At 41.3% G+C, this 14465-nt stretch overlaps 2 protein-coding genes across 17 annotated transcripts in view; one reads left to right on the top strand and one right to left on the bottom strand.

The window, feature by feature from the left end:
- AAGAB (alpha and gamma adaptin binding protein) overlaps positions 1-4016 on the bottom strand; it is a 54505-nt gene extending 50489 nt beyond the window's left edge. The window contains exon 1 of the mRNA XM_007084537.3: positions 3916-4016. Within this exon, the coding sequence (XP_007084599.2) occupies positions 3916-3988 (73 nt within the window). The 5' untranslated portion in view covers positions 3989-4016. The remainder of the gene's footprint in view (positions 1-3915) is intronic.
- A 134-nt stretch (positions 4017-4150) lies between these two features.
- IQCH (IQ motif containing H) overlaps positions 4151-14465 on the top strand; it is a 212729-nt gene continuing 202414 nt past the window's right edge. For 7 of the 16 annotated variants that reach the window (XR_006218555.1, XM_042988564.1, XM_042988562.1 and 4 more), the window contains exons 1-2: positions 4152-4307; positions 13876-13998. Coding sequence is in view for 15 of the 16 variants with exons in the window: in XM_042988564.1 (XP_042844498.1) it covers positions 4257-4307; positions 13876-13998 (174 nt within the window). In the remaining variant the exon portion in view is untranslated. Of the gene's footprint in view, positions 4308-13875; positions 13999-14465 lie in introns of all 16 variants that reach the window. The other 9 variants (XM_042988574.1, XM_042988575.1, XM_042988573.1 and 6 more) reach the window with 3 other exon arrangements.

The raw sequence follows: 14465 nt of genomic DNA, 5'->3' as shown, positions 1-14465 counted from the left end.
ATCATTCTATGGCCTAATATCACTGAACACTTGACAAACATCATTCATTGTGGTCGTCTCTCTTATACCAAAATTAGCCTCAATTCATGATTAATTTAATTCAATCTTATAATAAAACAGAAGGAATGCTCGGCAAATACCGCAGGCTAGTGGTACCCACCATTTCCCTATCAATAACCTGAGAAGAAATGATAAAGCCCTTTTATAGTTCACTTTGCCTTACAAGTAATGTCTTCACTGGCAGTCTTATTTTTTTCTCTACAGAATATTAACGGAATCACAAAGGCTATCTAATTTTAATCAACACAAAAGTTGGCTTTGAGTTACCTAAGAGGAATTTGACATATAGAAACAAAGTGGATTATTTTACAGAATTCATTTTACCCCCAAGAATGCTACCATACTTTAAAGTACTATAGAGTTACTATTTGCCAATTATAGGTAATCAACTCCTTCAAGAAGTGACTGTGTCTGCCAATTCTGATCCTTAAAGCACACAGAGTACCACAGTCATCAGAATATTCACCAAATATTTCAGAGACTGGCTTTGAAATGACTTTTATATATATCAGTAATGGAAATCCAAACGCACGTGATTATTTTGTAAAGTTAAATACATCAAGAATTTTAAGAATCTTGAGCAAATTCTATGTTCACTAGAGGCAATATATGATAGAAAGTAATTTATGATGTGATGTTAAATGAAAAGATCAGGATAACATTTATATTAAAATATTATATGTAAAATATAAATAATATACATTTTATATATTGAATGTATTAATTTTATGTGCATATACAATCCCAGACTTCAAGCTATACTACAAAGCTGTAATCATCAAGACAATATGGTACTGGCACAAGAACAGACACTCAGATCAATGGAACAGAATACACAACCCAGAAATGGACCCCCAAACGTATGGCCAACTAATCTTTGACAAAGCAGGAAAGAATATCCAATAGAATAAAGACAGTCTCTTCAGCAAGTGGTGCTGGGAAAACTGGACAGCGACATACAGAAGAATGAACCTGGACCACTTTCTTACACCATACACAAAAATAAACTCAAAATGGATGAAAGACCTCAATATAAGACAGGAAGCCATCAAATCCTCGAGGAGAAAGCAAGCAAAAACCTCTTTGATCTTGGCCGCAGCAACTTCTTACTCAACACGTCTCCGGAGGCAAGGGAAACAAGCAAAAATGAACTACTGGGACCCCATCAAAATAAAAAGCTTCTGCACAGCGAAGGAAGCAATCAGCAAAACTAAAAGGCAGCCAAAGGAATGGGAGAAGATATTTGCAAACAACATACCAGATAAAGGGTTAGTATCCAAAATCTGTAAAGAACTTATCAAACTCAACACCCAAAAAAAAATCCATTGAAGAAATGGGCAAAAGACATGAAGAGACACTTCTCCAAAGAAGACATCCAGATGGCCAACCGACACATGAAAAAATGCTCCACATCACTCATCATCAGGGAAATACAAATCAAAACCACAAGGAGATACCACCTCACACCTGTCAGAATGGCTAACATGAACAACTCAGGCAACAACAGATGTTGGCGAGGATGCGGAGAAAGAGGATCTCTTTTGCACTGTTGGTGGGAATGCAAGCTGGTGCAGCCACTCTGGAAGACAGGATGGAGATTCCTCAAAAAACTAAAAATAGAACTACCCTAAGACCCAGCAATTGCACTACTAGGCATTTATCCACGGGATACAGGTGTGCTGTTTCAAAGGGACACATGCACCCCCATGTTAGCAGCACTATCAACAATAGCCATAGTATGGAAAGAGCCCAAATGTCCATCGATGGATGAATGGATAAAGGTCCTTTTATCCTCTTACCAGAAGATGTGGCATTTGTATACAATGGAGTATTACTCAGCAATCAAAAAGAATGAAATCTTGCCATTTGCAACTACATGAATGGAACTGGAGGGTATTATGCTAAGTGAAATTAGTCAGAGAAAGACAAAAATCATAGGACTTCACTCCTATGAGGACTTCAAGAGACAAAACAGATGAACATAAGGGAAGGGAAACAAAAATAACATAAAAACAGGGAGGGGGAAGAAACAGAAGAGACTCATAAATATGGAGAACAAACTGAGGGTTGCTGGAGGGGTTGTGGGAGGGGGGAATGGGCTATATGGGTAAGGGGCACTAAGGAATCGACTCCTGAAATCATTGTTGCACTGTATGCTAATTTGGATGTAAATTTCTAAAAATTAAAAAAAAAAGAAAAAATACCAGGATAAAATTTATATTAAAAATATTATATGTAAAATATAAACATAAATTATATACATTTTATATATTGCATATATTAATTGTATGTGCATATATTTAATTTTATTTAAATATTTTTAACATTTAATTTACACATATTTAAATTTTTATATACAAAATATGAAAATGTAAATTATGTATAAAACATAAAAATTATATATAAAATATCAGGAATTGTATCAGGAATTATAAATATCAGGAATAAAATTATATGTGAAATATAATTACCATTTTTCTTTTTAAACGTAAGTATTGGAAAAAAGACTGGAAGGAAATGCACAGAAATGTTAAGAGTACTTGTGTCTGGCTGATGAGACCATGGATGACATTCTCTTTTCTCCATATGCTAAATCTTACTTAATGAGTATGCACTAAAGAAAAAGAAGTATGCGCTATTTTTACAATGAAACAATTTTTAAAAAAGAAAAGAAAGGGAATAAATGGAAGGAGCACTGTTAAGGGGTAAGGAAACGGCATAGAGTATAACAATAAGTGTTATAATTAAACTTTTACCCTGGCAAAGAACTTTTTAAGTGGTCACAAACGGCAACTAAGTTATAGAATATTTGTTGTTGGAGGGGCATCCTGCCTAATTCTGTCATTTGACAGGTACAGAAAAAATATATATACAATTGTGTGATGCTTCACAATTGACACAGTGCTTTCAAAATGGCACCTGTCCTTCAAATAATCCTGTGAGATAGGCTCATATGCACCATTTGTAGGCCCAGGAAACTGAGGGTTCCCAAGATAATGTGCTTTGATAATAATGACTGCCATTATCTAACGTTTACCAAATGCCAACCTCTGGGGTAAGCACAATTCTGCGAAAATCATCACCATTTTACAGATTCGAAGACTGAAGGGTGAAGGTTAAGTGTTAAGGTTAAGCCATCACACAGCTGAGATCCACTCATTTAAAATAGGAGTCTTGGTTACAATCAACTTCACAGAATCATTTACTCAAAATGCTGAGCCTCTGACCCAGTCCCATGCTCTTTCTACTACACTGGTCTCGCCTAAGGTTTCTTTTAAGTCGTTCAGTTTGACAGCCACTGTGAAGCTCCAGAGGCAAAGAAACTAGGCCAGTAACACCCCAAAGCCAATGTTGGATGACAACCTACAGTAAATAACTAGGGTGGAGGAGACAAGGCCAACTCACATACAACAAGGAGGAACCAAAAGGAAACCTACTCTCTACCTCAGGAGCAGGGATAGCAACAGACATCCCAATTCCTGCACCTTACACCCGCGTGAGTGGGTACAATTTCCAGAGCGCCTTGCGGTTCATCTCAAAGGTTCCCGCAACAATCCGTGGACTGGGCGGGGCAGGGATGAGTCCCACTTTGCTGAAAAAGCTGGAAGAAATGCAATAGCGCGCCGGGCGGGCAGAAAAGCAATGAGTGTGAGAGCCAAGGGAAGACACCTGCGGGGCCTGGGCACCCGGACCGGGTCTGAGCTGCACCCGTGGAGCCTCTGGCCACCGCCGAGTGGAGGAAGAGCTCAGGGCCCGCGGCGGCGACAAAGGCACAGAGGGAGACCGCGATTCCAAGGTTGCCGCCCGCCGAGGCTCGGAGAACTTGAAGGTCGGCCCGGGAGCCTCGCTACTCACGTTGGACCAGCCGGTCTCCGGTGAAGGTGGAAGAGCAGCTGGTGACAAGCGCACAGGGGACGCCCGCAGCCATAGCTGCACTAGCAAGTCAGTTCCGTCCCGGAGCCGCTTCCGCCTTGGGCTGCACCACGGCTACCGGTGCGCGGGGGAGACACGCAAGGAAGGGCGCGTTCTCGGCAGGAACCCGCTACCCTGACTCCTCCCACACCCCTCTTCCGCTGCCGGCGTAGAACAGGCCGGGCTGCGCTTGGGGTTGCCATGGGGACGAGCACTAGCCGCACCTGGCTTGGGCGCCTGGAGACCGCGCCTTCTCCGGGAGGTACCGCTCCCCGGCCCTAGCCATGGCACAAGAGACTGAAAACTACGACCCCATCGGATCGATCCTAATCCAGGTGGGAAACGGGCCTTTCCTGACCCTGCCCAGCTAAGATACGTACGAGCGAGGCGCAGCAGCGCAGATCCACTCGCGCCCAGCCTTTTGGAGCGCCGCCCCTAGACTGCCTCCAGCATGCGAGAGGCACTGCCCCTTCGAGAACTCCCAAATATGCCAACCGGAACCTCTGCCGAGAGCCTAACACGCCTCCCGTGCCATACCCTGTAGGTTGCGCTTCAGAAGCTCGACCGTCCGTTCTGCCTCTGGTAAAACTCTCGAGACCATACACCTCACCCCCAGAACCTTTACTTCCAAAAAGTCAATCTTACACCGAGGCACCATTTTAAAATGTTATATTCTGAAAAATCTGAACCCATGATATGGGGGAGAGGGAATACAAATCAGGCACTTTGGGGAGATGGTAAGAAATTTGGGGAGAAGTTGAAATATGTTAACTACTTTTCTTACGCACCTAAATTTTGTGTATCTAAAAGGATCTTGAAAATAAGTTTGGCCCCTGGGGATGTAATGTATAGCGTGGTGACTATAGTTAATACTGTACTGTTATATTTGAAAGTTGCTAAGAGAATACATGTTAAAAGTTCTCATTATAAGAAAAAATTGTAACTATGTGTGGTTATGGATGTTAACTTACTCTGACATTTCGCAGTAAATATAAATATCGAATCAGTATGTCGTACGCCTGAAATAAAACGTTGTATTTCAATTATATCTCAAATAAATAAATGAATTAAATAAAAGCTTGGGAACACACACAGGAAAATACAGTAAAGATAACTTGGATTGCCCATCAAGTTTAAGTCTTGAATAGAAATGTGACAAATTTTTAAAACTCCAGGAAATAACTTTTTCTAACCTGAGTGGGGGGAAATATCAAGAAAGTCTTAACTTCTCCAGGATAAGTCAGTTTGTGACAATTACACTCAGATTTTTCCCAAATGGTAAAAGCATTTTGTTTTTTCACATTTACATATGGTAGCTTTAAAAACATCTCTACATAAATCATCACTTTTAACTTATATTTAGCTCCATTTGTCTAAGGCTTGAAGTAATTTGCCTAAATTCATTCCATTCTGACTCATACTCAGATCTGCAATGGATTTTCCTGCCAGGATATTGGTCTCTTACCTCCCACCTAGGAGAGAGTTCTTTAAATTCACCTTTTCCAAAATACAAACCCCTAAACTCGCCAACTTCATAGAGATACCCGTTACGAATAATACCCAAATCTTTTTACCTCACCTTTTATCATCCTCTGTCACCAGCATCCTAGATGACTTTAGCCAAACTACAAAGTCTGAGGGACCAGTCCCTACAAAACTGCTCCCTCTTCTACATGGGCCTAAGTTCAGAAGTCCCCAGAATCAACATCACGTAAGGCCGGCTATCGACAAATTTGGGGGCCCTGACCACCTTCATATTGGCTAATTTGCTAAAGCAACAGAATTCAGGAAAGTGCCATCCCTACCATTACAGTATTATAACACCAAAAGGATACAAATTAAAGTCAGCCAAGGAAAGACATACATAGGGCAGAGTCATCCTACCCCCTTAGAGTCATGCACGGCTTTACCTCCTACAAGCTGTGATGTGTGACAGTATATGGGAGTACTGACAACTAGGGAAGCTCACCTAGGACTTTGATGTCCAGAGTTTTTCCTGGGACTCAATTACACACTGCCCGTGTTCTGACCTTTTATCTTCAGCCTGTCCCAGAGGTCACACTAATGCCTTTAGTCTCCGGTTCCTCTAGAGTTTGGAACGGATACTGTGTGACCCAAGGCCCCCATCAAAAATACATTGTTAGGCTGTCTGGTAACCAAAGACGCGAAGCAAAGACACTTATCAAGCAGGACACTTGAGGGGCCTAGAGATCACCTCTCAGTATCCAAGGGCAAAGGCCAGACCTCTTGTTGGATAAAGCTGATTCTTTACTACACATACCCCTTCTAAATCCGGGGCCCATTTTACAGACTCCAACAGGAACGCTCGTGGAGATTCCTACCCTGCAACAGCCAGTTTTGCCTACAGTATACTTCATGTTGACTACAGGGACGGTTCTGTTACTCTTTAGTTTTCTGTATTTCTCCAGACCTGGAACATCTCTAAAAAAGAGACCAGAATCTGGGGAGAATTCTCACACCTAATTTCATACTTTCCCTTGAGACAATTCTCTTTCCCAGGGCTGCCCCCCTTGTGGTTTGGAACAGTGTAGAATAGGGTATTGCCTGAAAAGCTAGAAGCCTTTTCACTTCAGAGGGGGACCCAGAGGTAGCTATTTCATCAACGTAGGCTATAACATCATAATATTGATATATTTTATCATTGGATTGTAAAATGGAGGAGAGCTCAGAACAGTCATATCCAGGCTGCTCTCTAGACACAGATAAAATTCTCCCTGGTGATGTGTAGAAAATGTATATAACAAAGAAATGAGGAAGACCTCCCCTACTTTCTCACCACGTCTGAAGTATTTATGAGCATACAGCCCTACTCTCAGACACGCAGCGTGGATTCCACTTCTGCCTGGGGCTTACATCCTTTAAACAGGTTACTATTCAACAGTACCTCTAGTGGAAAGCACTATGTTGGGAGTCAGAACACTGAGGTCTGACCCTGGCAATGACATTCTTCCAGGTGGGTAACTTTAGGCTAATCATTTCACCTCTTTGGGCCTCAGTTTTCTCTTCTGTAGGAGACATAGCTTGAATAAGATCCACTTCTGACTCTAAACTGACCTATTTGTCCAAAGCTACATAATTTCTAAAAAAAGAAAAAAAAAAAAGCTACATAATTTCTTTTAATCATAAAGTGGACCTCCTTTATTATCAGCCTAGGCATTCAAATTCTTTCTATAATTAGATAAAAATTATTATATAACTATATATAAATATATTATAAATTTTAAGGTACTTTATATGATATATATGCATACACAGTTGCCAGAAAAGCAGAGGTACTTCAAATCTCCACTTGCTTCACCCTAAACAGATCTGTGTCTCAATCAGAAACATTAAGCAACCCCTTAGGCCAGTGATTCTCAAAGAGCGATCCCAGGACCAGCATCTTCAGCACCAGCTGAGAACTTAGGAGAAACACAAATTCTCAGTCCCCATTCCAGACCCACTAAACCAGGAGTTCTGGGCGTAGAGCAACCCAGCGATCTGTTCTTATAACAGATAACTCTAGGGGCACCTGGGTGGTTCAGTTGGTTAAGTGTCTGACTTCAACTCAGGTCATGATCTCATGGTTCCTGGGTTTGAGCCCCACGTCGGGCTCTGTGCTGACAGCTCAGAGCCTGGAGCCTGCTTAGGATTCTCTGTCTCTTTCTCTCTCTGCCCCTCCCCCTCCCCCTTTCAAAAATAAATAAATGTAAAAAAAAAAATTTAACATAACTACGGCACACTCAATTCTGAGAACTTCTACTTTAGATAGTATTCTGAAATGTAAACTGTAATATGATTTCAAAGAAAAATCACAGTAATCAAAGCTACATAGTATTTGTCAGGTATTGTGCATGGTTCTAAATGCTATATGTGTTTTAACTCCTTTAAGACTTAAAACAAAGCTATCCATTAAGGACTGTTATTATTTCACATTATGGAAAAGAAACTGACCAAAGATGTGTATTGTGGGTAGACCCATATACATAGAAAATGCAAGCAATCTCCTCAAACCCTTTCAATCTGTCAATCCTGGTATAAGATAAAGTCTTCCTGGGGCACCTGGGTGGTTCAGCTGGTTAAGTGTCCAACTCTTGATTTCCGCTCCAGTCATAATCTCGAGGTTCGTGAGTTCAAGCCCCGCTTCAGGCTCTGTGCTGACAGATCAGAGCTCACAGCTCTGGATTCTGAGTCTTCCTCTCTCTCTGTTCCTCCCCCACTCATGCTCACTCACTCTCTCTCTCTCCCTCTCTCAAAAATAAACATTAAAAAAAATTTTTTTAATAAAGTCTTCCCTTTCCCTTTTACTCCTCTAGATACTTAAATCCTGCCTTTTCCACTGAATTTTCACCAGTCTTTAACTTTGTATATTTATAAATACACATTTGTATATTTGTAGATATAATGCATGTACTGGTTAATGGTTAGGCATGAAGGTTCTGGATTCACACTGCCTGGATTTGAGTAGTTCCATCAAATAACCAGCTGTGTTACCATGCACAAGTTACTTAAGGACTTTACACGTCAGTTTCCCTCAAGTATAAAATAAAGATAATAATATGAACTCTGTCTTAGGAGTCTTGTAAGAATTAAAATATAAGATAACATATAATGTATAACACTCAATGGATGTGGGTTTATATTAGATAAGGTCTCTTGCTCTTTAATATCACTTAGTTTTCTGTTCATTCTGTGTCTTTTTAAGATTAGCCCGATTTTTACTGGAAGAAAAGGAAAAATTAATTTCAGCCTGTCTTTTTAACCAGGACTACTCCATTCTTAAACTTTTTTTTTTTAATGTTTATTTTTGAGAGAGAGAGAGAGAGAGAGAGAGAGAACAAGCAGAGGAGAGGCAGAGAGAGGGGGAGACACAGAATCTGAAGCAGGCTCCAGGCTCTGAGCTGTCAGCACAGAGCCCGATGCGGGGCTCGAATGCACCAACTGCAAGATCCTGGCCTGAGCCAAAGTTGGATGCTTAACCGACTGAGCCACCCAGGCACCCCTGGGACTTCTCCATTCTTTTTTTTTTTTTTTTTTAACGTTTATTTATTTTTGAGACAGAGAGAGAGACAGAGCATAAACGGGGGAGGAGCAGAGAGAGAGGGAGACACAGAATCGGAAGCAAGCTCCAGGCTCCTAGCCATCAGCCCAGAGCCTGACGCGGGGCTCGAGCTCACGGACTGTGAGATCGCGAGATCGTGACCTGAGCTGAAGTCGGACACTTAACCGACTGAGCCACCCAGGTGCCCCAAGGGACTTCTCCATTCTTAACTAAAACTTTATGGGTGATGCTATAGGGCAAATAAGTTATGTCTTGTTTCCCTGTTACAGATGGATTTTTGGGATATCCCATTTTACCCAGCACAGGATTGGGTCCATTGATCCTGGATGACTGGATAATGATCTAGTCATTAATTCAGTCTCCAATAATGTATGTTCTTTTCAAAAAGGAAGCGAGCTGGGGGAGCCTGGGTGGCTCAGTCGGTTGAGTGTCCGACTTCAGCTCAGGTCACGATCTCACAGTTCGTGAGTTCGAGCCCCGCATCAGGCTCTGGGCTGATGGCTCAGAGCCTGGAGCCTGCTTCCGATTCTGTGTCTCCCTCTCTCTCTGCCCCTCCCCCATTCATGCTCTGTCTCTCTCTGTCTCAAAAATAAATAAACATTAAAAAAAATTTTAAAAAAAATGAAGCGAGCTGGACTAACATGTACTATTATCTGGAAAATACAATAGATGATGCAAACTAATAATAAAATATTTTGATAAAATATCTAAAATACTTGAGAAAAAAATCTTTAAATATGCATAATCAATGTTCTAGTTATAAGCTTTTTTTGTGTGACTTATTATGAAAACACAAGCCTTATATGTTTGGATTTCTCAGGACAGTTCTGATTGTGAATATTCTGTCCCCTTGTCAGATCATGTACCAAAACCACAACCCACATTCTTACTTTTGGTTCAGGACATAGGGTTACCATCTCCACACAGAGCTCTACAAGGCAGCCTGTAATTAACTACTTCTTGCACTTTTAAGTCTCTAATGCAGGCTTTTTACAGTCTCAGCTGCATCTTTCCTCAACCGATCAGAACAGTGAGGCTGTAACTGTAGTAATCATCATCATCATCATAATTAAGAGAGTTGCCAACCTTACTGACAGCTTCACACTGTACTGAGAGCTTTAGATTATCTCAAGCCCTAGTGACAACTCTATTAGGCAGGTATCATGTTTAGCACCAGTTGACAGAAGAAGAAACTGAAGTACGAAGAGCTAAAGTAACTTGCCCAAGGGGATAGATCCCACGCGCGTTGATCCTGAAACAGGTTACGGCAGGTTCGTGAAACAGTCTTGGAGAAGTGGGGTGCTGAGTCCGGGAGGCCTCCTGCATGCTTTCTTTTATTAATAACTCTTACAAGCTTTGTTTTTATACTTTACTAATGATCATCTGATGTCTTTTTAAAACATCTTTATAAATGTTTTCTTGACTCGGGGCACCTGGGTTGCTCAGTCAGCTGAGCATCCGACTCTTGATTTTGGCTCCGGTCATGATCTCAGGGTCATGGGATCGAGCCCCCACATTGGACTCCATGCGGAACATGGACCCTGCTTGAGGTTTTCTCTCTCTCCCTTCTGTCCCTCCCCTGCTCACGCTCCCTCTTTCAACAAACAAACAAACAAACAAACAAAAACACCAACCTTGGAAATACTGGAACTAATTGATATCATCACTGTCTTTCTTATCACCTCCTCCGTCTGGTTTGCCAGGAACAAACAACATAAAATGAAGGGACAAGTGGGCAAGCATGATGAGAATGACTCAGCCAAACCCTATGTTTAGCAGAGATACATAAAATGCAGTTATGGAACTGCTTTTGACAACATGGAATCCAGTTGTGTGGCCAGATTTCTAAATGCTAGAGCGAATCTTCACTGCATTACATCTCTCAAGTGCTTCTTATTAAGCAGCTCTGTCCCCAAACTGTCAAAATAATAATCTTCTTCCTTCTGTGAGTTCGAGCCCTGCGTCAGGCTCTGTGCTGACAGCTCAGAGCCTGGAGCCTGCTTCAGATTCTGGGCCCCCCTCTTTCTGTCCTTCCCCTGCTCACACTCTGTCTCTAAGTGACAAATAAAACGTTAAAAAAAATTTTAGAAGAAAAAAAACTTCCTCCTAGTAGGAAATATACGGAAAGCAATGCATTTGATGACCACAGAAATGATGGGGGGACACGTAAAATTTCAATATGGTAGATTGGATCCATTTGAAGAAAGAACAGAGATTTAGAACATAATTTTTTTCTTCCTACCCAAGTCTGGTTGACACATTTCCTACAATGTTTGTCTCTATTACAACTACTATACAAACAGATGTGTGGTTATTGAAAGGGGAGAAAAAAAATATCTAGCAAGAAAATTAAAAAAAAAAAACAAAACTCTTGAGGAAGATGAAGAGAGCAATTCAAATCAAGGAACATTTACTAAATGCCAGTTATGTCAAGGAACTTCACTAGGTTTTACCATGCAGGAGCAGAGAATTAACATTTGTTCAGGGCCGTCCTATGTGGCTGGCCGTGCACAAAGCACTCTACATGCTTTAACTCATTTTATTCTTGCCACTCTTCCAACAGGTAGCCAATGATCCCCATTTTATAGATGAAAGCATCAAGGCTCTCAAAAACTATGTAAATTTGTCCAGCTCAGGAAAGGAGGAAATAGGATTCTGGTTTCTATCTGCCTGCTTCCAAAACCTACATTCATTCAATTTCACACACATTGCCTTAGTTTTATTCCACAGTTCTATGAAGTAGAGTAATTCTTTTTTTTTTTTCCCCTTGGTAAAGAAACCAGGGGAAATGTGATGGTGTGCATGGACGTCACGTGACTGGTGATGGAGCAAGGAATTATGTTCACTTGCCCTTACTGTGTACTAGAGCCGTTACATATTATCGCATGACTCTGGAAAGAAGTGTAACTGTCCACACAGGGGAGACTGAAACAGACAAACAAACAAAAGAGCCCTTTGGTTCCATGATAAATAACCCAGGGCAGTTTCATTCCCCACCAGCTTCGAAAGACATTACAGAATAATATGTGAAGCTACAAATAATACTACAAACACTAGAGCTACAAGAAGGAAATTCAGGGCATTCAAAGGATGAACCAAGAAATGCGGGCCTGGACGCGAGGCTCGCCCTTGAGCTGCTTCTTTGTACTTTCCAAATGCCTTTAGACAATCGACGGTAAACCAGCTTGCAGCCGTAATTTGGACAAAACAATTGAAAGAAGTACACCGTCATCCTTAGTGCCTACGAGCAAACGGTAGGTGTGTTCTGATTTCAATCTGTGAGCCCTCAAGGCTTTCCATGACAATTTGTGCAGAGTACAAATGACCAGATGTGTCTACCAGACTGTGATGCCCATCAGTGAAAAGATGCAAATTCTGATCTTTTGAGTCCTTGGCTCCACGGGAATATTCCAAAGTAATCAATACCACAGGCTGGGATCACCCTGTATGTCCAGTTAGACTACCAGAGAAAAGGTAAGGGCTGCAAAATGCCTTCAGCAACCCAGTCTGCAGATTGTTATTGGTGTCACTATTGCTGAAACAGGTGTTGGGTTCATAAATTTGCATAACAAAATGCTTTTCTTGTGGCAGCAGCCCACACGATAATTAGTGCCATCTGTATTTATGTATTGAAGTTTGGTTTCTAATACGAATTCGGAGAACCTGGGGATGCCTAATCTCATAGCACCCATTTTATCGTGAGGGTGGCGGACCTCAGAGAGGTGTTCATCGTTTCCGAGGAAAATACAGATTGAAGGAGAACGTTGAAGTGGTAACGTATGCCACTTTTTCTTCGCGGATCATTTTCAATTCTGACTACGTAAGACAGAGTCAAGGCCACACACCGAAAGAGCCGCTTCTGCAGAGCAGTAAACGGGGAAGATCCAGCCAGAACGGAAAACCAGCGGGCCCTGTTGACCTATTTACAATTCCTTTTTGAAAAGCTCTGCTTTCACTAAAACCTCTCTTTGCCAGAACTTTTCTGTTTTCTTACCTCTTGGCCAATTAGAAGGAATCCGAGTTTGGTGCAAATTTCATATGAGTCGTGAACTCAACTGTTTTGCCAGGTGAGAAGCAGAAGCCATTCGAGTGGTAGTTTTACCCTTGGATTTGTTTCTAATGGGGGAAGGAAAAATAGAACATTGTATGGAAGCTTAGTTTTTTTTCAATCTGAAAGACAACAGTGAAACATTCTAATAAAGAGTATCTTAGAACCATCAAGACCGCTCTTTCCAAGGAACATCATAAAATCTCCCTGATTATCCCCAGCAATTCAAGAAAATTGAAAATCTTTAAAAATAAATAATTTTATTTAAAAGAAATCTTTAAAGTAAATAACTGCAGGGGCGTGTGGGTGGCTCAGTCAGTTAAGCTTCCGACTTCAGCGCAGGTCATGGTCTCGCGGTTCATGAGTTCGAGCCCGGTGTCGGGCTCTGTGCTGACAACTCAGAACCTGGAGCCTGCTTCAGATTCGGTGTCTCCCTGTCTCTCTGCCCCTCCCCCTGCTCACGCTGTGTCTCTCTCTTTCTCAAAAATAAACATTAAAACTTTTTTAATAATAAAATAAATAATTGAGGGTACCTGGGTGGCTCAGTTGGTTAAGTGTCCGACTTTGGCTCAGGTCATGATCTCATGGTTCGTGAGTTCAAGCCCCACATCGGGCTCTCTGCTGTCAGCCCGGAGCCTGCTTCTGATCCGCTGTCTCCGTCTGTCTCTGCCCCTCCCCTGCTCGCGCACATGTGTGCTCGCTCGCTCTCAAAAATAAACATTAAAAAAAAATGAATGTTTTAGGTGAACTCCGTATGTATTCTTTCAATATTTTATATTATTTAAACCTATAGGTCCATGAAGACCTTTATCAGTTAAAGGAGAAATTAACAAATTTCCCGCTTGAGGAAAAGGGAGAGACTCCAGACATTCGGAATCTTGAAACCGCAATCAAAAGGACTGAAATGGGGTTAAAAGTAAGTAGAGCTTTAGATATTAAATAAAGCGCTGGAAGGAGATTCCTCTAGGAGAAAAGAACTGTGGTTCTCACAGGACCCTGTGTAATTCTGTAACAGAGGTGGATTTAGACTGGTCATCAGCTTTCTTATTCTGTTCCTGTCATTAAAATGATGATTAACTGATTGTGAAATGTGCCAGGATGCAAATCAAAGTAGTTAAAGTGTTGGGAATGTAAGATCATGCAGTGACAATCCCTAACACGTGATTTGATAAAAAGAATTAAGAATTTTAAAAATAACTATTAGTCGTCCAACAACATGCCAGACAAAAAAGAATTCATACCAATGCCTGCAGAGAGTTTCTATCAGATTCACTGAGATTCTAAAGAACAAGAGTGTATTTTTCCCTGCTAGCTTAAGTATTTTGCGATTAGTCATTTTTGTGATATTGTAAGCCAGTCGGTGAAACTAAAGAGATGTACCAC

Source organism: Panthera tigris, chromosome B3, assembly GCF_018350195.1.
Source record: "Panthera tigris isolate Pti1 chromosome B3, P.tigris_Pti1_mat1.1, whole genome shotgun sequence".
In the NCBI taxonomy this organism is placed as follows: domain Eukaryota; kingdom Metazoa; phylum Chordata; class Mammalia; order Carnivora; family Felidae; genus Panthera; species Panthera tigris.
This window is presented reverse-complemented; position numbering and strand designations above follow the sequence as displayed.